The 27,574-nt window shown below is 44.2% G+C and overlaps 2 protein-coding genes across 4 annotated transcripts; one reads left to right on the top strand and one right to left on the bottom strand.

The window, feature by feature from the left end:
• The first annotated feature begins 906 nt into the window (after positions 1 to 906).
• On the top strand, positions 907 to 5,718 carry LOC106606900 (myosin regulatory light chain 2, skeletal muscle). Its single transcript, XM_014203362.2, has 7 exons — positions 907 to 1,136; positions 1,855 to 1,953; positions 3,783 to 3,858; positions 4,107 to 4,211; positions 4,430 to 4,508; positions 4,615 to 4,663; positions 4,760 to 5,718. The coding sequence occupies exons 1-7, from the start codon at positions 1,134 to 1,136 to the stop codon at positions 4,859 to 4,861; spliced, it is 513 nt and encodes a 170-aa protein (XP_014058837.1). The 5' UTR covers positions 907 to 1,133; the 3' UTR covers positions 4,862 to 5,718.
• Positions 5,719 to 6,029: 311 nt separating this feature from the next.
• Positions 6,030 to 24,676, bottom strand: LOC106606899 (TBC1 domain family member 10A). 3 transcript variants are annotated; one of them, XM_014203360.2, is made up of 10 exons: positions 24,039 to 24,676; positions 21,706 to 22,842; positions 12,272 to 12,371; positions 12,071 to 12,178; positions 11,375 to 11,481; positions 11,128 to 11,242; positions 10,918 to 10,983; positions 10,654 to 10,843; positions 10,398 to 10,552; positions 6,030 to 10,224 (listed from the first exon to the last, which is right to left on the bottom strand). In XM_014203360.2, the coding sequence occupies exons 2-10, from the start codon at positions 22,821 to 22,823 to the stop codon at positions 9,382 to 9,384; spliced, it is 2,802 nt and encodes a 933-aa protein (XP_014058835.2). In that variant the 5' UTR covers positions 22,824 to 22,842; positions 24,039 to 24,676; the 3' UTR covers positions 6,030 to 9,381. The 3 variants fall into 3 exon arrangements, with proteins under 3 accessions (XP_014058835.2, XP_045576105.1, XP_045576104.1); XM_045720149.1 differs by having other exon boundaries at positions 21,715 to 22,842; XM_045720148.1 differs by lacking the exon at positions 24,039 to 24,676 and adding an exon at positions 23,673 to 23,897.
• Positions 24,677 to 27,574: the final 2,898 nt, after the last annotated feature.

The following is a 27,574-nucleotide window of genomic DNA, read 5'->3' as shown; positions in this document are numbered from 1 at the left end:
TTTGCTAAAATTTCAACAACAATTTTTGTTATTCTCTTTGTCATTATGGGGTATTGTGTGTAGATTGACGAGGGGGGAAAACTTTCCGAATGCACTGTATACTGTATATATATATATATATAAAAAAATATAAATATTATTTGTTTTATTATTATTATTATTTAATGAAACATTGAATTTGGCCTTTTGCTATTAACTCAGATATATACCACTACAGAGGTCCTTAAATTCAAAATCAAATAGCCGAACGGTCCTTGGTATAACCATCTTACAACAACTCCATATGTTAGCCTAATAGAAACCCAGGGTCGGGCCCTTAGACTCTAGGGGGATTATGGGAGACCTCACTACCGACACCAATAAACATGGTCTAATATACACAAACACTGTACCAGAGTGTTCCCAAAATATTGAAAATATTGATGCAGTATAGAGTCTGCACTGTCCATGACATTACACATGCATGCTGGACAGTGCAGTTATGTGCAGTGCCATGCAAAATGTGAGAAGGCCGTTTCAATTGCCTGTGGAAATCGCTGGACATATGAATATAGAAAGTGTAGACAGAGAAATATATCTACCCATGCATGCACATGCATAAAAATTGACATTTCAAGTCGCTGAGAGCACAAAATTTGTTTATTTAAGCCTTTAATATTGTAATGGAAAAACTAAAGTCAATGATAGGTTGATGTGCCACACTGAAGTGTGATGGTGATGGAGACTATGGAGGGATGCGACGGTGCCAAGATGTGTCCAGCCAGCCAGCAGTCCATCAAGCCTTTTACGTCCTGAATGTCCATATTAGTCCATGTGGGACACTAAACGTATGGCCTGGTCCCTGTTGTATCGGGTTCCCTTCATTCCAAGACTCCTGGGTCTATTTCTGATCTCCTGTAAGGGGATAGCTTGTCCCTCATTCTGCCTGTCGCTTAACTTTTGCTTCAAACTCATCCCTCCCTCTCTCTCCCTCTCTCCCTCTCTCTGCCTCTACAAATCCAAACTTGAGGCTGTGGCTAAAGTTAGCACGGTCTACAGAGGTATATAAGCCCCCGAGGATAGGGGTTTAATGCGGCTTCACATCAGTCTCTTCTCTTGTTGACCATCCAAACCTCCATACATACCGTCTCGAGATGGTGAGTAACACCGGTCCTCACTTTCTGACTGCTTACCTGTCCACTACTCTGTGTGCTGTCGGTGGGAACCTCCAGGAATAACACAGCATTTCCAGATCTTCTTGTTTTTCTATTTTAAGCTTTTTTGCTAGATTGAAAAATAAATGATGGAACAACTTTTTAAAACTCAACTGTACTTTGGACTTTTTTGGGTGGTGCCATTTTTAGACATTTTGTGTAAAGCTGTTCCTGGATATACAATACCATTCACAGGATCTAAACATTTTGTTAACACTTTATTAACAACATTTATATAAAAGATGCTGTAAAAGGTTAGCTACCTGAGGATAATTCATGTTTTAATACATTCACATTCAAAAACATCCTCCTCTGTCCTGAGCCAGAGAAAGATTGTTCCTGAAGTGTTCTGAGAACATTTCAAGAGCTAGGTATTAAGGGATGTTAAACTACATTTAAGACACAGTGGCAGGATTTAATGGTGGACCACACATATTCACCCCACATCACACTGATAGTCAGATGAAAGACTGTAACGCTAGATGGCGGACGGAACAGTGTACTGGACCTACACACAAAGACATCCACTCGCCTGTCCCTGACCAGGAACAGCTTGACACTGAAGTCAAAGGTCACTAATTGACCTCCTGAGGGCTACAGCTGCAGGATGAACAGACCTAGAAGGTCCCATTGTTAAGCAGTTGATGTGTTTGTCCTTCAGGCACCCAAGAAGGCCAAGAGGAGGGGAGCAGCAGCAGAGGGCGGTTCCTCCAACGTGTTCTCCATGTTTGAGCAGAGCCAGATCCAGGAGTACAAGGAGGTGAGGATTTCTTAACACACTATGTAACACCTCATCACTTTTACACCTTAAAATGTCAATGGGACAGATTTCCTTTCAACTCCCTATCTGGGCTGAGAGTGAGTGACTCTAGTCTGGCCACCACTCAGTTTCATTGTAACCTAATTATGCTGTAGAGTGCCTGAAATAGTTGCTAACACTGAAACAGACAGGCACAGCGGCTAAATTGATACTGTTATAATCATGAGTCAATCACGGTGTACTGTTTTTCCTTGTTTCAAGGAGCGTACCCCAAATTAGATTTAGGGGGCTGGCCTCTGGTTGGTAAATTCTCAGCGCAGTTGCTATTTTGTCTGTCCCCCTCTCTCCCAACTTAAAAAAGCAATGAATGTCATGAGGTGAAGCTCTGAAGTTTCTGTAACCTTTTGAAGCTCTCCAGGCCTCCCTCTCGTCTGAGCCTTCAGCTGTCACTCAACCTCTCATCTTAAGTCCTCTGCTGCTGAGGGCTGCGTGTTTAAGTATGGCAGGACAACTGGGCCCTGGCTGGCACGCTGCACACAGAGGAGAGGGGAAGGGCAGTGAGGGGGGAGGGGATAAACGGGGGGTCACTGGGGGGGATGGGGGGTGGACAGGGGGAGAACAGGTGGCGACCGAGGGGAACAGAAGGGGTTGGGGGGGCACCTTCTTGAGCTTCTGATAAGGTCTAGAGTTTGGAAGGCAGGTTAGTGTACCTGTTTATGAGGAGAGGAAGGTTGGAGAGGTGAACGGTATGTAGATGAAAGACGGAGGGTAGAAAGTGGAAGGAGTGTAGGGAAGGATACTGTGTGTATGGAAGGATGGATAAGGTCAGGAAATAGGGATCTGGCAGTAGGTGGGAGATTGTATATGATAGTATGTGTTTTCAAAAGTGTTGTCAAGGGATATGGGCACAGACTTGACGGAGGGAATTCTTGCTGCTGTAAGTGATACAGACTTCTTAAGTATCACTTGGGGAATGTCTGACATCATCATTGGGACAGTCTTAACACTTTGCAATGATGGGGTGTGTGTGTGTGCATGTGTGTGAGTCAGGAAGATGGATTACCAGCTGCTTTTTTAAGTTCAAGATCAACCATGGGGGTCCTCTTGGGTTTCATAGACGTAAGAGATGAGGTCCAGAGACAGGCTGGGACAGTGGAAGAAGGATTTAACAGGTGTAACTTAATGAGCTCTCCCTAAATGAACGTGTAAGAATTTAAACTTCTTCTGTTCTTTTTAGGTCTCGCCTAACAAGGGTTACATAGCATTGTGCCATAGATAGGCAGCACCTGGCACTTAAATGACCCTAGTTGACAGAGGTGTCTCTAAGTTGTATGGAGTGCACATGCTACCCACGTCCCACTACACACAGGACTGAACCCCCCTCCTCCACGTCCCACTACACACAAGACTCAACCCCCCCTCCTCCACGTCCCACTACCCACAGGACTGAACCCCCCTCCTCCATGTCCCACTACACACAGGACTCAACCCCCCCTCCTCCACGTCCCACTACCCACAGGACTCAACCCCCCCTCCTCCACGTCCCACTACACACAGGACTGAACCCCCCCTCCTCCATGTTCCACTACACACAGGACCGAACCCCCCTCCTCCATGTCCCACTACACACAGGACTGAACCCCCCCTCCTCCACGTCCCACTACACACAGGACTGAACCCCCCCTCCTCCATGTTCCACTACACACAGGACTGAACCCCCTCTCCTTCATGTCACACTGGGGATGACAACTTGGCAGACTCTGGTGACTGGTGTTCATGTCATGCTAGACATGATCTGTCTCCTCAATTCTTCCCTCCCTCCTTCTCAGGCTTTCACAATTATTGACCAGAACAGAGACGGTATCATCAGCAAGGATGACTTGAGGGACGTGCTGGCCTCAATGGGTGAGCAAGGGTTACATTTAAGACCTTTTAAGATTCTGAGGACATATTATGTGACTGACTTGTCTCTATTAAAAGTGTGCCTTAGTATGTCCACAATGTCCTATATGTACTGTATATGTGTGTATGTGTTTGTGTGTGTGTGTGTGTGTGTGTGTGTGTGAGAGAGAGAGAGAGAGAGAGAGAGAGAGAGAGAGAGAGAGAGATTGATAATGGTGCTAGCTAACCTCCACTCCCACCCTGCTCTGTAGGCCAGTTGAATGTGAAGAATGAGGAGCTGGAAGCCATGGTCAAGGAGGCCAGCGGCCCCATCAACTTCACCGTCTTCCTCACCATGTTTGGAGAGAAGCTCAAGGGTGGGTCTATAACTCACTGTACTTGCTTGCTTTATTTCTGTTGCACATCTCCTCATTTCTTGGTTTGACTCTGTTAGACTCACTGTCTAACTTGTTATAACCAGGTTATAATCGCTTCAAAGTGTTAGTGGCTTTCTAAGTACACTCCCATATCTGAGGACATTGCATGTGTCTTGCTGTCAGTGTAACATGCCTGACTGACGCTCTGTGTGTCTCAGGTGCTGATCCCGAGGATGTCATCGTTAGTGCTTTCAAGGTCCTGGACCCCGAGGCTACCGGTTTCATCAAGAAGGAATTGTGAGAATATTTCCTTCCTTATTTTACAGTTGTAGTAATGAGTGCACTCCATAACAGAATCCACAGCTTCATGAATGTTTGTGACTTTGTCTCCCTCTCTCTCTAGCCTTCAGGAGCTCCTGACCACTCAGTGCGACAGGTTCTCTGCAGAGGAGGTGAGTACATTTCTAATCATTCAGTTTGAATATCATCATGAGCTCTCGTTGTCCCTTGACTTGATGAGTGGCTGACCCTCCTTCTCCTCCCCTCAGATGAAGAACCTGTGGGCTGCCTTCCCCCCAGATGTGGCCGGCAACGTAGACTACAAGCAAATCTGCTACGTCATCACACACGGAGAGGAGAAGGAGGAGTAATGAAACAGACATAAGAAAAGAAAACAGCCTCCCTTGCCATTCTACCTTCCTGCTCCTCTCTTCTTCCTTCTGTTCTCTCATACCTTCCTTCTCTTTATGTGTACTCATGTGCTCTGTCTCTCACTCACACAAATTCTCTAAAAGACTCGTCTCTACTCAAGATATTTGTGTGAGAGCGGGTGCTCATGGGTTGTCTATGTTTGTTCGTGGGGATATGGGATTATTTTCAATAAAAATGATCTTTTAACATCATCTCTTTCTCACCCGCTTTCCCTTCCCTTAACCCTCTTCCTCCTTTTCATCTCTTACTCCTATCTATCATTGGTTGTTTCCCCAGTCTCTCTGTTAGAAGAAATGCACACAGCAAGTCGTATTCCACTGCTGTGGTATGGATGTGTAAACCCCAAGGTGAAATGGAGCACCAGTCTTTGCCTCGGCTGCAACAGCTCAGAGGTTAGACCTGGAAGTCCTTTCACTCCCCCTTAATTTAACCCTCAGATGGGCAAATAAACCAAACAGAGGGATATCGTTCTATAAATATTGTAGAGGTTATCTCCTGTAGATAAGGTGGGAAAATAGGAGATATTCTAAGAAGGAATGAGGCTAGAGAAAAACATGGCCTCCTTAAAGTGACGGCTACGTTTTTCTCAAGTGAGAAAGGCTGCTAGAGAGAAGAGAAAGGACCCAAAGAAAACACTCGTCTTCACCTCCTTTCCCTCCTCCCTTTCCTCCTTTACTTCTACCTGTTTTCTATAAGCTCCTTTGTTTTCTGCACCTGGACTAGCTTTAGTCTGCCAGAAACTCCTCTGTAACGAATAAAAGGGACTAACTGTGAATAAAAGCTCTTATCTTTTGTACACTAGTGTCTCTGTTCATGAGTGGTTCTGGTAGAGTGGGATTGAAAAACAACAGGGCTGGTGTGGGTGTATTTCCTGTGCTGTGTGCATAGGGGGAAGAAATACAAATTGTCTGAGACACCACCAAAATCTTATCCGCAGACTAGGCTCATTTGTAAAGAGAGCAATCATACACCTTTACTGCCCCCTGCTGGACCATAGACTGTCTGAAATATGAAGTTTTTCTAGAATGGAATAAAATGTTCATGCACAGCTCATTGGGAAAATGCAGGCTATATCAATATGAAACAAGGATGCAAGACAGAGCAGGGTTCTTTAATATATTATGGTTTATTATTCATCACAACTGGCATCATTATTAATTAAATACATCATGTGTAGATTTTCTTCTGCAGGTAAGGAATGCATTTCATTATCTAGGATTTTATTTTTCCACCAATAACAGTTCCATGTAAACTTAAAACAACAAAAGACATACAGTTGGGGAGAAACCATGACAAAATAGAAAAACATAAAAGCAACAACCTTTAAAAAAATCTAATCAGTGGGACGCTCCCGATTAAAAGCAATTCAAGGATTTCAGGACCAATGCAGAAATGCACTCAGGACCTACACGTCTCTGTTGACTGATCCTGGCTATTTCAGGCGTGAGGACTGATTTCAGATCCAGATCAGTTTGGGAGCAATAACAGGATGACTGTCATGACCTCTTGATGACTCAACACAGAATTGAGGACCTTAAGGAGCCTAACCAATTGGATGGAGCCAGGGCCTGCTTGGAGAAATATTGCTCTATCCTGATTGGTTCTGTAGCATTCTCAGGGTTCTCCAACTTCTAATTATTGCCATGAAAATTACTGATCTCTGCAGTGGCATTGCTGGCCGTCAGTGCTGCTGTTTGACAACATGCTTTGTGAACAATAAGGTTTGCATAAACATGTTCAGGTCATCTTCGCCGACTCTACGCTGATCCAAGTGATTCTGAGAAGACTGGAAGCAAAATGTGGGGAAAGAAGGGGCTTAAAAAAATAACATGAGTTGGGGAAAATAAGACAAATAGTGAACAAAAAGGACATTTTGGCTACGATTACACTAAAGACCCTCCTCTCCTACAAAAACAGTACAGAGAATCAGTGTTAAGAGAATCAACAGTTTCCACAAAGGAATGGAGTTACAGTAACTAACCGCCACTATCCATCTAATGTACAGTATACATACGTTAGATAACACTGTGTGTGAGTGGGTTAGGGAGTTATCAAAACATCATTATGGTCTTCCCTGTGGCTCAGTTGGTAGAGCATGGTGTTTGCAACGCCAGCATGGTGTGTGCAACGCCAGGGTTGTGGGTTCGATTCCCACGGGGGGCCAGTACAACAACAAAAAAATGCATGAAATGAAATGTATGAAATGTATGCATTCACTACTGTAAGTCGCTCTGGATAAGAGCGTCTGCTAAATGACTAAAATGTAAATTCTGGTGGTTGGTTACAACATACTGGTGTGACAAAGACAGACAACTTCAGATCTTCAATTACAACCCTTGTCAGAGTTGACTAAATGCCTCCCAGTATCTTAAACAGTACTTTATGACCTTCGGCTCACTGAAATGATGTCATATCTGAAGTACTCATGTGAATCTTAGTTGATCGGTTGATGGTCATTCCCCTGTTCTTCAATCACTGTCAGGTTTAATACTGTAATAAGGTAAATGGAGAATTGTGGACCTAACATTACCCATAGCTACCACAGTAAACTTTAAATATGGAATGACAAATAGGATTTGTTATCTTAGAAGATGAGGACAAATGTGCAATAATGAAATCAAAAACAGCCATACCAGTATCTAAAAAAAAACAATACTTATTATCCTCCTTAAACCGGGCTTCACGTCACCAGCCATCCTTCCAGTTAACCAGGTGTCCTTTACTCGCATAGAAAAATAGCAGTCAGATCCAAAATAAAGAATAATACATATATAATATCTGATTAAATTAACCAACTTTGTACATAAATACATCAGAGCCCGAAGGTCAGAGTTCAGAGGTTAATGCTACATTGGCACACCTGACCCACCCAGCACCAAGTGGCTTCCTATGGGTCCTAAAGGCGCAGGTGTAAGAGGTGAAACTATCCCATAGATATGGAAAGAGGCCTCATTGTATCTGTGCCATTATGGCATCTGTGACAGCTTCATTGAGGCAATCTCCATTTCAAAGTAGTCAATTTTCTTCTTCCCGATTGGCCGATCCCTCCTGATGACCTGGTTGCACGACTCCAACACGGTCACCAGTAGGGATCGGTCAATGAAGTTGGAAGTCCCATCCAGTTGACTACATTCAAATGGTGGAAGCCCTCATGGCCCTGCTCATGCTAAAACAGCCTTTTGGCCACTAGAGGCCTCTATCATTCTCTATGAACTATCCAGATGAGATTCAACAACCTACCTACCAAACAGGAGTGGTCAACTTAAGTTTCTCAAATAACTCTAAATAGATCACATTCCAATGGGTTCATTTACTAAAAGCCTCAACCTTATTAATATTTGGCTAAATAAAATATATATTATTTAATTTATCATAAGCAAAAAAATAACAGATGGACATTTGGTCTGACGGGCAGATTCAGAGTTGTCATTGAATGCAGAAGGAACCTCCCTCGCTAAACTACCAGTATCTATCATCATCCCCCACTATAAACATACTCAAGAGAAACTTGAAAAGACAAAAAATAATAATTACATTCTAAAATGAAAATCACTCCATGTTGTTAGGGAGGTGCCAGCATGTCTATCTGTCAAGTCTCAGAATGTCATGTTCATTTCTCCCTCTCCTTACAAACCCTCCCTATCGCAGTGTACATCTCTCCATTTACCTGTTGGGATTATATTCCTCCGTCACTGGTCAGAGGACTAGAGATCAAGAGATGAGAGAGGGGGCAGAAAACAAGCAACTCAAAAAAGAGGAAGACAAAGACATGAGAGAAAGAGCAGAGAAACTGGGTGGCAATATTGAACGGTAACACGACTCACTACGCTACTAAGGCACACACACACTCACACAACACTTAACACTACAATAAATAGGTCCTCCCATCCAAATACCATAGTACTACCAGCAATCACGGTCTTCAGTGCCTGGCTTTGAGATATTTTTCAATTGTTTACTTTTTTCTGCTAGCATTCCGGTTGGACATGTGACCACCTGACCACAGACTGGACATGACAGGGCATTATGGGGAACGACTCAAGGATCCTACATGGATTTAGGATGTTCTATTTACACCCAATCTATAACTCCCACCTACTCTATGTCCAACAGCTTGTCTGTCCACCGGCTTCAGTCTGATAAAAACTAAATAAAATAAACTAAACGAGAAAACGGTTGTGTGATCTTGGGAGAAGGAAACGTGTCCCATCTTAATTATTCAAACTCATTGACGAAGAAAGCATGGGGGGGTTGTATGGGGGGGGCATGATCCCTGGGGCGCTAATAAAACCATGATCCAGATGTCTCCAAAATCATCCTGACTATATGTAGTCCTCAAGATGCACTATACAGGAGGCCTTCTCCTTTTCTCTCTCTCATTCCACTTCTGGGGGTCTTTTGTTTCCATGTCCTCTTTTGTTCCTTGACTGTTTTCTTTGTAAAGGAATAACAGGAGAAACTAGGCCGAATCTCTTGGTGCTGTGGCTCCATTCTTCTCCTCTGCCTCTCCTCCCCCTCTGTCCTTTTTCTTCCCCCCTTTCTCCTTTTTCTTCTCCTTCTCTGCCCGCTCCTTCTCCTTCTTCTGGCTCTCCTTGTCTGCTTTGTCCTTCTTCTTCTCCTTCTCTTTCCTCTTCTCCTCCTCCTTCTCTTTCTTCTTGTCTTCCTTGCTCCTCTTCTTCTTCCTGTCATCCTCTCCTCCTGTAGCAGCTGCTCCTCCTCCTCCTCCTCCGTCTGGGAACGGGGGCAGAGGCGTGTTGTTAGCGGTGGGTGATGGGATGGTGGGTGTGATCTGCTCAGAGGTGACTTTGGGGGAGAGGGTGTTGGGTGGTGTATGGTGTACTGGGGCTGAGGCTGAGGCACCAGGCTGGCTCTGTGCTGAGGTCTGAGCTGGACCAGACCCAACCAAAGGACTCTGAGAGGCAGGCGCCCTAGCTACAGAGCCACTAGACATGGGTGGTTTGTGGGAGGGGTTCTGTCGCTGCATGGCCTCCATCCCAGAGGCCCCAGAGAAGGAGCCCTTCTTCTGAGAGTGGAAGGGGGTTTTGGACTTGCGGAAGCCGGGGAGGGAGAGCAGGCTGGAGGAGGCCCTGAGGGGCCCTGGAGGGGGGATGGACCCCAGGAAGGAGAAGCTACCCCCGGAGCTGATGGCGGAGGCCCGACGCTTGTGCTCGTGGATGTCCCGTGTCCCGTGGAGCCTTCGGACAGGCTGGTGGGTCAGTTCGCCCCTGGACTCCCTCCACTTCCTTACCTGAATACTGCACTCCCTCTCAATCAGAGCCTCGGTCACCGCCAGGGACACCACCTACACAGACACAGACATACAGAGGAAGTCATCAAACCAGATCTAGACACACAGACAGTGAAACGTCAGTTGACTCATTTGACTCGTGTCAATGAGTCAGAGTAGAAGTATGTTTAGAGAACACGTGTATGTGTGTGTGTATGTCTGTCTGTATACACTGTTTACAGTCTCACCTCCTGCACCAATAGGTCCTCTCTGACAGACTCAGGTGGGATGTTCCTGAGGCGCTCCATGGTTTCGTACATGCCCTGGACCTCCCGCAGTTTATCCACCGAGCCAAGCATCTGCTTGAGCAGCACCAGGCCCACACGGAACACTATCTTCACTCCTAGAAAACAGCACAGTTAGCTAATAGTTAGCCACAGCATCATGTGCACTGTGTGTGTGTGTGTGTGTGTGTGTGTGTGTGTGAGAGAGAGAGTGTCTTACCCTCACAGAAGAACATGTCCCACACACGTAGCACACAGGACCACGGCAGGGTGCGTGAGAAGACACACATGAACCACTCGGTCATGTAGAGAATGGGGTCGATCTTAAACTTCTTCAGGTGACGGTAGGCCATGGGACAGACACGACGTAGCAGAGAGAAGAAGATCTCTCCATCCAACTGGATTGCTTCCTAAAAGAATGAGTTGTCGTCTCAGTGTACACCAAAGAAGAAGATACAGTGTGTGTGTTCGTTCATTTACTCACCAATCCAGCACTATAGTATCCAGGCAGGTACGTCTCACAGATCTGCACCAGACACCAGAAGGCATGCTGCAAGTTGGGAATAAACACATTATACCACATTATAAACACTTAGCCCCATCCTACTAATTCATCAGTCTATAACATTGTTCCCATTCCCAGTCTCCTCCACAGTCCCCCTCCCTCTCTCTGTGTCCCCCAGCAGCCCCTCACCTCAGCAGGCATGTGCATGAGCAGGACAGCAGCCACCGGGGCCTGGGCCTGGCAGTATCCCTCTTCAGGTCTGTACACTGTGTAGGCTTTCAGTACCCGGTACAGATCCTGCTGCCTGGAGGCCACACCAGAAGAGAACAGACAGTTAGCACACATGCACTCAAAGTACATTTTTATTGTACATGTCAGTGTGCTCTACATGGACTGAACAAATCCTGTTATAGGTCAGTACAGCATGGTCATTTACCCGTGTCCACCGCGAGCAGCAAACATCTCATGGAAGGGGAACTGTCTATGCAGGTCCTTCTCTATAATGTCCAACCATTTAGGGTCTCCCTGCTCCCTCTCCAACTCCTACAGAGATTAAAGAGAGAAATAAATGTTCAGAGCATTTCTAATTGAGCAACTTTAAAGCAACATATCTAGTTCGAGCAGCATAATATGAAACAGGACTGAGTATAACTAGGCCTTTAACAAAGCATGTCTGTGTCAGAGTGAAAGCAGAGAAAGGGAAGGAAAAGGGGTTTATCTGATATGATCTGTCCAGACCCCCAGGTCTGTGAAGGTAGACCCAGCCAGGCTGGATTACTGCCCAGGATAAGAGGCTTAGAGCTGGGGAGGTGTCTGCACCCCCCAATAAACACCCCTGGAGATCTAACAAGCCACAACTCCTCCCCATCGCATTAACTTCTGTTCCAGTTATTCTGTCTACCTAGTGTTCACTGAAGAACTTCTGTACTCAAATACGTTGTTTTGATTACAATGACATTTTGACTACAATGACCCTAAATAGAGGCTGTAGGAATGATGGCCTCGGATTTGAATGGGTGAAGAATACATAGGCAGAGTTTGTCTTTTTTGAGTGTCTGCTTCACAATAGACATGTTTTGCATAGCGGAAGTGTGAGTATGAAGACAGAAAGGGTGTGGGTTAGCGGCAGTACCTCAAACTTGCCGGGGTTGGAGTCCAGGAGCTCCTTGCTGTTGGAGAGCAGCTGCCAGGCTTTAGCCCGGAGAGAAGAGGGGATCCCCTTCCTACAGCGCAACTTCACCTGGAACACACACATACACTTGTTATGTTATACACACATACAATGTATGCAATAGATATACAATCTCATACATAGACAGATGTAGCCAAGTACCTTTTGGAAGCGTCTTGAGATCCATTTGTCCCAATTGTTGAACATGTCCAGCCATTTCAGCTCTCTCTGCCGTGCTACATCAACTCTGATGTCCTTATCACTGTAACACATGGAGAAAGAGTTAACAACAAACACCAAGACACACATGTATGTCAACCACACTGGGCATGTAAGACAGTGTATTTATTGCTTTCCAGGGATTTTTCTGCCATTGAAATCCTTGGGCAGGGCACCTAATTATTATTTTTATATATAATTGAAATATAGTTTCAGGATGAAAAAAACGCTTCCACTGTCAACGTAAATGACTTAAACCAGATCGGATTACTGAGACTGCCAATGTTTGTCCTCCATTGGGCAGCACTTACACTGGCGCTAAGTGTCTGGATTATTCCTTTCCTCTGGATGAGGAGAGCACAGCAGAATGATGCCGCCATCATGGCAATCCACAAGAGTCTGTCTGAAGAAGACTCGAAGAGTCGCTTCAATTAGAAGTTCAGCATAATTCAGGATAAAGTGTATCGAAAAACTCCAAAAGGAGATGGAACACATAGCACCCATTACCACGTCTTCATCCCCTCTGCATTGACTGACCAGATGATCCAAGCTTATCATGCCAACCCCATGAGTGGCCATCTTGGAGTTTACAAGACCTACCGAAGATTACAGGAGGTGGCTTACTGGCCAGGCTTACGGGTTGATACCAAGAAGTTTGTACTGCAGTGGGAAGTCTGCCAGAAATACAAACCAGACATTGGCAGACATGCCTGGAAAATGCAGCAGACATGGTGAACCATCCCAATGAAGTGCTGGGAATTTACCTCATGGGACCTTTTCCTCCCAACCGGAAAGGAATTTGTATTGGTGGTAGTGGACAACCACACACACTGGTTGGAGTTGTTTCCCCTCTGCAAAGCCACTGCATCCGCCATTGCTCTAATTCTGCGAAGGGGGGTTCGTTACAAGATTCGGGATTCCAGACCAAATTCTCTCTGACCGAGGTCCGCAGTTCATATCAGGAATCTACAAAGAGCTCAGTACCTACTGGGGTGTAGCTGGCAACTGACCACGGCCTACCATCCTCAGACCAACCTCACAGAGAGGGTAAACCACACCTTGAAGGAGATGATTGCTTCATTCAAGGGGGGGGGATCAGCACACAAGGTGGGATCATCATCTTCCTGAGTTTCGCTTTGCACTGAAATCCACAGTCCAGTAGATTTCTGGGGTCCCTCCCGCCGAACTACACCTGGGAAGACCACTAAAAGGTCAGATGGACAGAGTCTTGCAAAGTTCCAATGTTTCACCTGACTGCCCAGCATTTGATGCAGTCCAACAGCACCACACCTTGCTAGGCAGAGTTGAGGCCAGCAGAATCAAAGCCAAACAACGAAAGCTCAGAAACTATGACAAACATAGACGAGAGTTTCCCACCACAGTCTCGTGTCTTGTCCGTTATCATCTGTCAAAGGTTTCCAAACAGTTCACTGCCAAGCTAGCTTCAAGATGGAAAGATCCATACCGTGTGGTGCAGCAGTTGGGGCCGGTGAACTACTTGGTCTGTTTGGAGGACACTTGGGAAGATGTCAGGACGGTGCATGTTGTTGACCTAAAGCCCTGCTACCCTATGGCAGAGGAGGCAAAAACAACACCTGCAGGAACTCTTCTTGGAGGAGGACTTCCCTGGTTTAGTGTAGGAGGAATCTGAACCTGCCAAAACCTGCATCCTCTCTGTTTCTACAGGCTTTGGCGAAATCCTGCACGGAGCCTTCACCGTGCCCTGCCACTTTAAGAGCGCATCAGCAGTCAGGAAAGAGGAAATAATGATAGCTCTTCCGGCTCTCTGTGAAGAGCTCTCAGTTGGCGCGGCAGTTTGACAGTGTGTGCAACTCCGCAGAAGTAAAGTCGATCACTGGTGTTACCGCTCTAGGTCGTGGTTGTAATCTTTTGGGACCGCTCCTGTCATTGTTCGCATGGAGTAGTAACACCATTGCTGCGAAGCTTTGAAAAACAAACCATCTCAATCTCTAATCCTATCAAGGTAAATGGAGCATATAGATGGAGACTAAATTCTACACTCCTAAAGCAACCTGAATTTTGTGCATTTATCAAAGAGCAGATAAATATTTTTACTTTGACAAACAAACCCTCCGCTCCTGACAGTTTCATTCTTTGGGACACATTGAAAGCCTATCTGAGGGGACAGATCATTTCCTATACTAAAGGGTTGAAGAGAAAACACGGTGCGGAACTGAATGTCCTTGAATCTGAAATCTCCGAGCTACAGAAAACCTACCAAAGAGGCCCGACTAAAGATCTATACAGGCTTTTGGTAAATAAAAAACTGAAATATAATATTCTGAACACATATCAAGCTGAGAGGGCCATCACTAAATCAAAACAGCGTTATTACGAGCTTGGAGAGAAAGCTCACAAAGTACTGGCATGGCAACTGAAAGCAGAGGAAAGTAAGAGGACAATTAATGCTATAGAAACCCTTACTAATGAGATATCTTTCGACCCTACCGAAATTAATAATACCTTTAAGAAATACTATGAAGACCTCTACACTTCCCAATCAAGCAATGATCTATCAGAGATCGACTCCTTTCTCTCCTCTCTCAACCTCCCATGCCTGTCAGAGGAAGACAGAGAGCGCCTGAGTGAAAACTTCTCAGTTCCTGAATTGTTGGAAGCCATTAAATCCTTACCTTCTAATAAATCTCCTGGGGAGGATGGCTTCCCTCCAGAGTTCTATAAAGAATTTAGGGAGCTGTTGGTCCCCTACCTTATGGAGGTACTTAAAAAAGCCGGGGAAGACAACTGCTTTCCAGAGTCTTTCTCTCAAGCAGTGATTACTGTAATCCACAAGAAAGGGAAAAACCCGCTAAAGTGCGCCTCCTGTAGACCAATCTCTCTCCTTAACACAGATGGTAAACTGGTCACCAAGATGCTATCTAAGAGACTGGAGTCATGTCTTCCCCTGCTGGTCAACCCAGATCAGACTGGCTTCATAATTAATAGACTGTCCTCCAATAATCTCAGAAGGTTCTTTGATATAATTCACCTTGCTAACAAAAACAAAATATCTAGTATCGCAGTCTCCCTCGACGCTGAAAAGGCCTTTGATAGGGTTGAATGGCCATACCTCTTTTGCATCTTGGAAAAGTTTGGTTTAGGTACTGTGTTTGTAAATTTGATAAAAATCACTCTACAAATCTCCTAAAGCTAGGATTGCTACCAATGGGATTACTTCCTCCCCTTTCCCTCTCTATAGGGGGAACAGACAAGGTTGCCCAATTAGCCCCCACCTCTTTGCCCTCGCCATCGAACCGTTGGCTGAGGCTATTAGATCGTGCCATGACATACATGGCTTTGAGGTGGGCCCCCATACCCATAAACTATCACTCTTTGCGGACAACCTTATGTTATTTCTAACAAACCCAGAACACTCCCTCTCACTTGCAGATCCTACTACAGTGTTATAGTTCTTTCTCTGGATATAAGGTTAACTTCGATAAAAGCGAAATCTTACCGTTGTCTGTCTTTGGCCATCATACCATCAAGCACAAGTTTCCTTTTCGATGGTCGCCTCTGTGCTTCACATATTTGGGCATAATGGTGGATGGTAACCTAAACAACCTCTATAAACTCAATCTGGCCAGCTTGTTGCAAAAGGTGGAGGGTGACCTGTGTAAGTGGATGGACTTGCCTCTCACTCTACTGGGTAGAATCAATGTGATTAAAATGAATATCCTGCCCAGATTTCTATATTTGTTTCAATCTCTCCCTATCCCTGTGCCTGCAGCATTCTTTTCCTCTCTCGACAAGCTGACCAGACGGTTTGTGTGGCATGGCAAAACCCCGAGGGTTAGCCTGGACAAACTGACCCTGGATTACGGTCAAGGGGGCTTAAACCTCCCCAATTTTAGAATGTACTACTGGGCTGCACAGTCTAGGTTTCTGGCTCAGAGGTTTGACAATGGTCCCTCTCCCTCATGGTTGAACATTGAAAAGCTTGAGGTGAATGATGACACGGGGGCAGAATTGTTTTACAAATGGGACAGAAAATCTATAAAAACGATCACAGACAACCATTTAATCATACATTCTGTCCTGGCATGGTGCAAACTGCATGAGCTGTTCAGACGAGAGGGATTTCTTTCCCCTAAAACCCCTCTATGGAACAATAGATTGATCCCTATGTTTTTCCAGAATAGTAACTTTAGACCATGGTCTGATAAGGGGATCACTCTTCTGGAACACTGTTATGAGGAGGGAGTTCTTATGTCTTTTGAACAGCTGAAACAGAAATACCACTTGTCTAACAGGGACTTCTTTAGCTACCTACAACTACGAGACTTTATCAGGGTGACTCTCAAGGGACAATGGAATCTACCTAAGATGTCACCTATTGAACAACTCTGCCATGCAGACCAACCACTATTCAAGACCATTTCCCGTGTTTACGATGCTCTTATGTCAGTACTAACACTGCCTGAGCTAGATAAACCCCGACTTAGATGGGAAAAAGATCTGGGTATTGATCTTGATGAGGGCCTATGGAGTGACCTATGCAGGGATGGTGTTACATCCACATTGAACTCCAGATACAGACTGATCCAGTTTAATTTCCTCCATCAGCTCTATATCACCCCATCTAGACTGCACAAGTTCAACCCTGATATCTCCTCCCTATGTTTTAGATGTGGCTCAGATGAAGGAACATTCCTCCAATCCACTTGGCAGTGTTCAAAACTACACGGTTTCTGGCAGGGGGTATGCGATACCATATCCTCAATCCACGGGGTTGCATTCCCTTTAGACCCGGAGGTCTGTCTACTGGGTAACTATACTAACACCAATCTTAGGCAAAGTCATACTATAAAGCTAACAGAAATATTGCTAGCGATTGCCAAGAAATGTATTGCCTTGAAATGGAAATCGGATTCCTTCCTGCCAGTTGCAATGTGGCTATCGGAAGTTAATAGTTGTATCCCACTGGAGAAAATCACTTACTGCTTGAGGAATAAGTTAAAGACATTTTACAGAATTTGGCAACCTTTTATTGACTATATGGAGAATCTCCCCTCACATCACATTGATTGAATCTCTATATAATTCTTATATAATGTTTCACACGTAATGTATAATATGTAGCTTACGGCAGGTGACCATATGATTCAATGTCTCATTATTATTTTTAAAAATTTTACTCTTTATTATGACTTTTGTATCATGTATGTTTTTTATGTATGTCCGTATATATAATTTTTATTTTTTTATTACGCTAGTCTGTTACCGTCACTTTGTCCTTTGTTGTCTAACATATTTTCACTTTTGTTTTGAATGTTCTTAATTGGAAAATGCAAAAATAAAATAAAAAATAAAAAAACATCAGGTGTATCAGACGGACAGACAGTGTAACTGCAAGCCCCCCCCTCTCATATTCCCTCTATCGCTCCTGTGCTCTTTACTGCAGCAGAATTCATTTTTATCCTAGACGCTCCTTGAGATGTTCAGTGTCGTTGGACTATTAGTCCCCTGCAAGTCATATTTGGTGTGACATTTTAGTTAAAGGGAGTTTGAGTGAGAGTTATTGTTTATTGCTGTTTGAACTATTGATTTTGTGTGGGACTATTTACATTTGGCCAAGAGGATTTTTGGACATTTTAAGGCCTTCTTTGTATTGTCTATGAACACACACCCATTCATACCGCCCCCCCCTCTGAGGTAATGCAGAATATTGCAAATTATCTAATGTTGATGACTGGGCTCTTTCTTGTCAATTGATTCTATGAAGTTGCCTTTAAATTGCTCTGCCATTATTATTGGTTGGGTTACACCTGTGCTGTGACGTGTTTTATATGGTGCCTTATCTTTTCTCTCCACTGGCTATCTGGCAAACAGGCTACACTCTAGACAGTCTCTTCTGTTGATGTGTGTGGGTCTGGTAGTGGTACTCTGTCTATCCTACTCTTTTCCTTTCAGCAGAGTTAATACCTGCCTGGCAGCCGAAACAAAAACTTTATCTTTACCCCTCTCTAAAAATACCGCTACAAAGTAGGTAGAAAAGATAATGGATATATATACACTGCTCAAAAAAATAAAGGGAACACTTAAACACCACAATGTAACTCCAAGTCAATCACACTTCTGTGAAATCAAACTGTCCACTTAGGAAGCAACACTGATTGACAATAAAATTCACATGCTGTTGTGCAAATGGAATAGACAACAGGTGGAAATTATAGGCAATTAGCAAGACACCCCCAATAAAGGAGTGGTTCTGCAGGTGGGGACCACAGACCACTTCTCAGTTCCTATGCTTCCTGGCTGAGGTTTTGGTCACTTTTGAATGCTGGCGGTGCTTTCACTCTAGTGGTAGCATGAGACGGAGTCTACAACCCACACAAGTGGCTCAGGTAGTGCAGCTCATCCAGGATGGCACATCAATGCGAGCTATGGCAAGAAGGTTTGCTGTGTCTGTCAGCATAGTGTCCAGAGCATGGAGGTGCTACCAGGAGACAGGCCAGTACATCAGGAGACGTGGAGGAGGCCGTAGGAGGGCAACAACCCAGCAGCAGGACCGCTACCTCCGCCTTTGTGCAAGGAGGAGCAGGACAAGCACTGCCAGAGCCCTGCAAAATGACCTCCAGCAGGCCACAAATGTGCATGTGTCTGCTCAAACGGTCAGAAACAGACTCCATGAGGGTGGTATGAGGGCCCGACGTCCACAGGTGGGGGTTGTGCTTACAGCCCAACACCGTGCAGGACGTTTGGCATTTGCCAGAGAACACCAAGATTGGCAAATTCGCCACTGGCGCCCTGTGCTCTTCACAGATGAAAGCAGGTTTACACTGAGCACGTGACAGACGTGACAGTCTGGAGACGCCGTGGAGAACGTTCTGCTGCCTGCAACATCCTCCAGCATGACTGGTTTGGCGGTGGGTCAGTCATGACGTGGGGTGGCATTTCTTTGGGGGGCCGCACAGCCCTCCATGTGCTCGCCAGAGGTAGCCTGACTGCCATTAGGTACCGAGATGAGATCCTCAGACCCCTTGTGAGACCATATGCTGGTGCGGTTGGCCCTGGGTTCCTCCTAATGCAAGACAATGCTAGACCTCATGTGGCTGGAGTGTGTCAGCAGTTCCTGCAAGAGGAAGGCATTGATGCTATGGACTGGCCCGCCCGTTCCCCAGACCTGAATCCAATTGAGCACATCTGGGACATCATGTCTCGCTCCATCCACCAACGCCACGTTGCACCACAGACTGTCCAGGAGTTGGCGGATGCTTTAGTCCAGGTCTGGGAGGAGATCACTCACCTCATCAGGAGCATGCCCAGGTGTTGTAGGGAGGTCATACAGGCACGTGGAGGCCACACTACTGAGCCTCATTTTGACTTGTTTTAAGGACATTACATCAAAGTTGGATCAGCCTTGTAGTGTGGTTTTCCACTTTAATTTTGAGTGTGACTCCAAATCCAGACCTCCATGGGTTGATAAATTGGATTTCCATTGATTATTTTTGTGTGATTTTGTTGTCAGCACATTCAACTATGTAAAGAAAAAAGTATTTAATAAGATTATTTCTTTCATTCAGATCTAGGATGTGTTGTTTAAGTGTTCCCTTTATTTTTTTGAGCAGCAAACCTTCTTGCCATAGCTCGCATATATATATATATATATATATAATCTTTGAGAACTAACATCATCAAAATAAAAGCTAAAATTACAAAAACAATTAATTGAACAGTATTAACTTTGTTATTATGTTTGAGCAAAAGAACACAGCATTAGAAATGGCAAAATGCATAGAATTGCAGGTAATTCACCTTAAAAAACTGCAAAAATGTTCTCAGCTCCAAGGCAGAATATGTAGAAACGCAGGAAATTAGCAACATTTTCTCTCAGCTCCATGACAGAATATGTAGAATTGAAGGAAAGTAGATCTCAGTGCCATGGAGAAGTTTGGAGAACTGCAGGAAATTGTCTTAAAAATATAAAAAAATCGGGGGTCTCTAAAATTCAGCCCCACTGACGGGCTGACTGCGCCCATTGTCATGGCCCCTGCCATGCCCACCACTTAAGCACGTTTTTTTAATCCAGAAATCTAAATATGGATATCCTAAGATTGGATGCAGCCACAGGGTCATGTTCATTCAGTAGATTTCAAACAGGAGCAAGAGTTGTTTTAAATGGAAGCTGTGCGACCTGAGCTTCTTTAAAAGGAATACTCATCTACAGATTTATATTATACTTCATATTATATGCTCATTTACAATATTTCTGTGCTACACTACTCTCACACACACAGACACCCATTGATAACGACACTGAAGGGGAACAGGCTTAATCAATACCAAACTAAATCAATAAAACATCAAACTGAAGAGGAACTGTCCGAGGGGAGGGGCATGATAGGTTCTCCAGAAAGAGAGGGAGAGGGAAACGAGTGGCTGGGCGAGGCACAGTCAGTACATATTGTGTCACAAAGGCGCTCTCAGCACTATCTATCTGAGTCACACAAAGGAGAGATGAAGGACAGACCGATAAGTTTAGAGTGGATATAGGGAGGACTGGACAGAAAGGGTGGGGAGGGAGAGATCACTTAGGGCAAGATGGGTGACTCGGAGAAGATAACCAAGCCAGGAAAGACAGTTGATTGTCAAAGACTCCAGCCACCCAAGTCATAGAGTTCTCTCTGCTATCGCATGGCAAGCGGTACCGGGGCACCAAGTCTGGGACCAAAAAGCTCCATAACAGCTTCTACCCCCAAGCCATAAGACTGCTTAACAGTTAATCAAATGGCTACCCAGAGTATTTGCATTGACCCCCTTTTGTTAATTATACGTTTTTGCACAGACTATGTACACTCACTGGACTCTAACCACACACACACACACACACACACACACACACACACACACACTACACTACACTACACTGACACTCCAACACACACGCATATTGACGCTACACATACACATATCCCTTCACACTATGCTTCAGCTACTCTCTGTTTAGATCTATGCATAGTCACTTTACCCCTACCGTACATATTACCTCATACCCCTGCACATTGACTCTGTAACTTTTGTAAATAACCTCATTATAGTTATTTTATTGTGTTACTATTTTTCCTTTAGTTTATTTAGCAAATGTTTTACTTTTATTCAATTTTTATTTTTATTTTTTATTCTGCATTGTTGGTTAAGGACTAGTAAGTAAGCATTTTACAGTAAGGTGCCGACTACAACACATGTGCCGACTACAACACCTGTTGTAGTCGGCACATGTGACAAAAATCATTTTCTTTAAGAGAGAAAAAAACAAACCAGTGTAATTGCCCATCTACAGTCAGAGTGAAGACACAATAGATTTGTATTTTACATGGGTGTGTGCATAGAGTGAGGGTGTGTTTTTGTTTTACCATGCCCACCTGCCCTCGCTGTACTGGGTCCCGCCGAGGAAGCCATATTTGTCAGTGCGTCTGACAGCCAGGCCGTTGATCTCTGAGTCTGACCCGATAGAGCTTCCATCCTCCCCCAGGCCAGACAGAGACTCCAGGGTCCCTGACATCATGCTGGCTGACTCCAGGTAGCTGAGGGTGTCTGGGGCTGGGGCTCTGGGGTAGGGCAGGGAGAGGGAGACAGGTTCCTGGATCACTGGAGGGCTGGGGTGCCCTGCTCTGGAGGGGGTGTTGGGTAGCTCTGCCCTTCTGGGAGATTGGCTTGAGGTCTCAGGTATGGGAGACAGGCTGGGGGTGTCCAGTTTGGGAGGGGGTTGAGGGTTTGGGTGAGGGTTTTGGCTTTCTTCTGGTGGCTGAGGATTTTGTGCTTCAGGGGCTGCAGCTGCTTGGGTGGAGTCTGGAGGAGGGGGAGATTCCACCATAGACTGAGGCTGAGCATAATCAGTAGCAGGATTAGTGTTCACAGTGACATGAACACTGGGGTAGAGATTAGGGGTGAGATTAAGACAGGAGGAGGGGCTGGTAGTCTGCTGTGTTACCCCCTGTACCTCTTGCTCACTGTGGGCCTGTGTCGGGCCCTCTGAGGGGGCATTTAACAGCTCCTTGCCCCCTGGGTTACTCACTTCCTGCTTTACAGCCAACACTGCCTCCATGTCTGTCTCCTTCACTCCCTCCCTCTGCCGCAATACTACATCTACAGGTGGGATGGCAGGAGTATCTAGGGCTATTACAGGGAAGGGGGCAGGTCTCTCTGGGGGTATTAGAGGTGAGGGCACTGGAGTCTCTGGAGTTAACGCTGATGAGACGCGTTTGGGGGGACTCGGTGGAGGTCCTCTCCCCCCCCTCTTGGGAGACTTGGGAGAAGGAGGGTGAGAAGGAAGCGTCTCTCCTGGTACAGTTAATGTCAGAGAAGCTTTGTCACCGTACAGAGACGACTTGGGGATGGGGTTCTCCTTAGGGGGCTCTGGGGTGCTGCTGCTGGGAGGAGGGGGGGCAGTAGAGGGTATGGGGAAGGAGGGGGCAGCATGTGTGTCACCTATAGCTGGAGGTGAGGGGATAAGGGCGGAGATTTCGGCCATGGCGCCTCCTTATTTTCTCCTTGACAGATGGAAAGAGAAGAGAAAGATTTCATGAGAAACCAAAGTTAACAGAACTCTTAATCATGATAACATGGAAACAACCTCTCCACATTTCCATAGTGTATTAGAGTAAATTATGTTGGACTGATGATAATAAATAATACTGAGGCCATCAGTTCCTGCCTCACTCTTTTCAGACAAGTTTTTCACAAAAAAAGTCCTTGCTGCCACAATGTTAAATGAAGAAGTTGGCTGTATATTTCAAAATCATGGACATTATTTGAGAGATATGCTAATGCCCAAAGCTTCATTGGCTACTACAATAGTGGAGTTGCAGTTTTGAACAGTGGGGAAGATTCTAATAACAGACAATGAAAACCAGTTAAAATTAAACAAACAGTTCCCTATATCTGAAAGAGGGCATTGGCCATTCATTACACACCTACCTCCTACTCTATGTCTTCTATTTGATATTTAGTTAGTGAACATGGATTTGGATTTTTTGAATTATTGCCCATTGGGGTATTTTCAACAAGCACCATCTCCACAATACAGTAACAATACAGTAATAGGTAGAATATGCATGTCTATCTGAGGTTTCACTTAATGTTGTTCAATATGATGATTTGACCTGTGTTATTTACTTCACCCAAACCCACCTCTCCATTTCTGCCTCATCGAACACTGAAAATCCACGGACAATCTACAGAGCTAGATGTTGACAATGACATGTCAACAATTCAAATACATTCATTCAAAAGACTGCCTGGCCCTAACGATCAACTCAGGTGTGGCCACAAACACTATCAAGTGCATACACTAACAAGTACAACAGTCAGACAAAATTACCTTCGCTAGCAACCACCGATACAGTACCTTATTTCTTCTACCAAGATTACGGAAAACATATTTATATTTCGCTGATCTAAGCAGGTTGGTTTGCTAACTCGCGTCAGCCAACACGCTAACTACCTAGCTACTATAGCTACCTAAAAACGAGCGATTGTGTTTTCATATCCTCTCGAGGCCTCATTCAAAGCGACACAACTTCCCGATTCAACCACAGGAAAATTATATTGTTGCCTAACAGGCAGCTTAGTTTTCTAGTTAACTAATGGTCAACTCCCCTCCCTGTCGTCGGGGCCCTGCCTGACCATTGGGTCCAGGGCCTTGCCCATCCCTTCCCTCGCTATAAACTCGCTCGTGTAAACTTACCCACGGCCCTTGTGTCTACGTGATCCGTCCGCCTGGACGCCCAGGGCAGGGGGTTTGTCTGCGGGCCCCCCACAGCTCCGGTCCGCTAAGCTCCTCCGTTCAATGAAAACACGACAATGAGAAGCTGGACTGTCCAGGCAACAAAAAGGAAAATAAATAGATAACGGCTGAGCAGGTTAGGAGGCGCAATGTCCCCCAAAACTAGCTAGCTAGTTAGCCTAGCTTGCTGGCTAATGATGTTAGGCGGGTGTTGTTAACCTAGCTGTCTGTGTTACTCTCTGACATAACTTGCAGAGCGTTTAAATCTTACAAATGTATATCATTTTACGACCAAATGGTATTCCTTTCTCCCAAACTGTCCTTCACAATCAGTGTGGTCGTGCTGCTGTTGGACATTTAGCACAAATCGTCTGCATTTCCTACTGCTGACAGCCACGTGCGCGCTCCTGTTAGTGCGACCGGGCACTCACACGTATAGGCATAATAGAGACCATCTGTCAACACGAGTGCAGAACATGGCAAAGAAAATAATAATATCAGGTTAAACTACAACTAAGTATATAGTATTTGTCTCAAATAATCTTTCATTTTCAAATATGTTGTTGAATCTGTATATGCACCATTTGATTGAACTAAACTGTCCTCTGTTTTTTCACGGTAGCATACATTTGCCGGATTGTCGCTGTCTCTCAGTACTCTGCTTCCCTCTGTTGTTGGTATAAGGCCATTACTTTTTTAGAATTATACCTACATCTCTTCGATTTAACAGCAGGTAGCACAAGACTTTAAGACCAGTATGAGACCAGTAGGTGGCATAAGATATTAACACATTGTAAAACAAACTGAGTGTTGCCAATTGACTGACTTTTCAATTCCAATCATTACTATGAACATAATGTACATTATCGATGAAGTATGCATTATGATACATCATTCTACAAATATATTGTCGTAATGTATTATCCTGTAATATCCTATGTTTCCCTGAGTCGTGGCTGAACAAGGATATGGTAAATATACAGTACCAGTCAAAAGTTTGTGCACACCTACTCATTCCAGGGTTTGTCTTTATTTTTACTATTTTCTACATTGTAGAATAATAGTGAAGACATCAACACTATTAAATTACACATATGGAATCATGTACTAACCAAAAAAGTGTTAAACAAATAAAAATATGTTATATTTGAGATTCTTCAAAGTAGCCACCTTTTGCCTTGATGACAGCTTTGCATGCTATTGGCATGCTTACTTACAAGCCCTTAACCAACAATGCAGTACAAGAAATAGAGTTAAGAAAATATTTGCTAAATAAACTAAAGTACAATTTTTATAAAAAGTAACACAGTAAGATTACATAACAATTCCGAGGCTATATACAGGGGGCACGGGCACAGGTACCAAGTCAATGTGCGGGGGTACAGGTTAATTGAGGTAATTTGTACATGTAGGTAGGGGTAAAGTGATTATGCATAGATAATAAACAGCGAGTAGCAGCAGTGTAAAAACAATGGGGGGGGGGGGTCAATGTAAATAGTCCGGGTGGCCATTTTATTAATTGTTCAGCAGTCTTATGGCTCAGCAGTCTTTTGGTACCCTTTCCCAGATCTGTGCATCGACACAATCCTGTCTCGGACAATTCCTTCGACCTCATGGCTTGGTTTTTGCTCTGACATGCACTGTGAATTGTGGGACCTTATATTGACAGGTGTGTGCCTTTCCACACCATGACTAATCAATTGAATTTACCCCAGGTGGACTCCAATCAAGTTGTAGAACCATCTCAAGGATGATCAATGGAAATAAGATGCACCTTAGCTCAATTTTGAGTCTTGTACAAAAGGTTTGAATACTTATGTAAATAAGGTATTTTTTATTTTTAATAAATGTGCACAATATTCAAAAAATCTGATTTTGCTTTGTCATTATGGGGTATTGTGTGTAGATTGATGAGGGGAAAAAAGTATTTAATCAATTTTAGAATAAGGCTGTAACGTAACAAAATGTGGAAAAAGTGAAAGGATCTGAATACTTTCCACATGCACTGTACATTTGACAGTAGTACCATGTACAACAGAGGAGGCTGGTGGGAAGAGTTATAGGAGGACAGGCTCGTTGTAATAGCTGAAATTAAATTAATGGAACGGAGTCAAACACGTGGTTTCCATGCGTTTGATGTTCCATTCATTCTATTGTGTACATGGTAGGGTTTGGAAGTCACATGCGTTACTCAATTGTTATTGTCATTGATCCAACCCAGCCACTTACAACTCTCTGAGTAAAGCTCAGCTAGCACAGGTCTTATTTATTTTATTATTTTTTATTTTTCACCTTTATTTAACCAGGTTGGCCAGTTGAGAACAAGTTCTCATTTACAACTGCGACCTGGCCAAGATAAAGCAAAGCAGTGCGACACAAACAACAACACAGAGTTACACATGGAATAAACAAGCGTATAGTCAATAACACAATAGAAAAAAAAGTCTATATACAGTGTGTGCAAATGGCGTGAGGAAGTAAGGCAATAAATAGGCCATAGTATTTGCATGTGTAAATATTTAGAAGATTGCTATGGAGAAACCAATCCAACAGGGGACACCCAGACATGTCATAGAGTAGGATGGAATCCCTGACTGTTTACAAGGGAACTCCCTGGTTACGGGTAGCCTCTCCTTCTTTCTTAAGTCTTCCCCTCATTCTTCCCTTTCAAGCTTATGTGGTTTAGAGCATTCTCTCTCTGCACGACTGACATTGTATAAAAAAGAGGCTACACCGCTGTTGTGACATAGCACAGTGTTTGATTCCACCCCTAGAGCTGGAAGTATTTACTTTGGTTCTGGAGTCTGACAAAATGTTTCCATAATAACAACATGGTTGCATAGTTCTGCATTGAAAAACAACATCTGTGTAATCTCAATGGTAGCTTCACATTTTTTCTCTACAATGACTCACTCTGGCTTGTGACTAGGAAACACCATTGACATAATGAGGTTAGAGAGAACGTTAAGGATGTGTAATTAATGTTTTAAACCTTGTGTTCCATGTGTTCCTCCATTTTGTTTCTCTTGCCGTTTCCGAGGTCACCATAGTCACTATGTGTTCCTGGACCCAGGCAGTTTCCAGGGAAGAGCTTGTGTAGTGTCTTTTAAATTCTTGCTTGAGAAATAGTTTTTTGCTAAAAAGCAATTTTTATGGAAATATATTACAGTAAGGTACTTAATCGTTACCCAGAAATGATGTGATATTGATATAAAAATGACTGCATAAAACAAACTGAGCAGGGCCAGACTAACGCATTTGAATTTTAAAATGGAATGCAATATTCATTCAATTCAGTTCATATTATGAATTCTATGATTACATTTGTGCATTACAAATTCTAAGATATAACATTAAAATGTAATATCGTAAAACAAGTTCAAAATGATGGAATTCAAATACAGTTTCTGTTGGAACTGAAATTGCTCCATATCTGTTAACCAATTTATCACCTGGCGATATCACCAGGCAAGCTGAAACACCCGCCCATGCAAACC

This window comes from Salmo salar, chromosome ssa06 (assembly GCF_905237065.1).
Source record: "Salmo salar chromosome ssa06, Ssal_v3.1, whole genome shotgun sequence".
Lineage (NCBI taxonomy): Eukaryota > Metazoa > Chordata > Actinopteri > Salmoniformes > Salmonidae > Salmo > Salmo salar.
This window is presented reverse-complemented; position numbering and strand designations above follow the sequence as displayed.

Bases quoted from the DNA above. Each gene is read 5' to 3' on its own strand.
- LOC106606900 (XM_014203362.2), top strand. The intron at 1,954-3,782 runs GTGAGGATTTCT...CCTCCTTCTCAG, and splicing joins AGATCCAGGAGTACAAGGAG to GCTTTCACAATTATTGACCA. The intron at 4,664-4,759 runs GTGAGTACATTT...TCCTCCCCTCAG, and splicing joins ACAGGTTCTCTGCAGAGGAG to ATGAAGAACCTGTGGGCTGC.
- LOC106606899 (XM_014203360.2), bottom strand. From the start codon at position 22,823: ATGGCCGAAATCTCCGCCCTTATCCCCTCACCTCCAGCTATAGGTGAC. The intron at 12,372-21,705 runs GTAAAACAAAAA...CATGTGTTACAG, and splicing joins AGCGAGGGCAGGTGGGCATG to TGATAAGGACATCAGAGTTG. The intron at 11,243-11,374 runs GTAAATGACCAT...TGTGGCCTCCAG, and splicing joins GCTGCTCGCGGTGGACACGG to GCAGCAGGATCTGTACCGGG.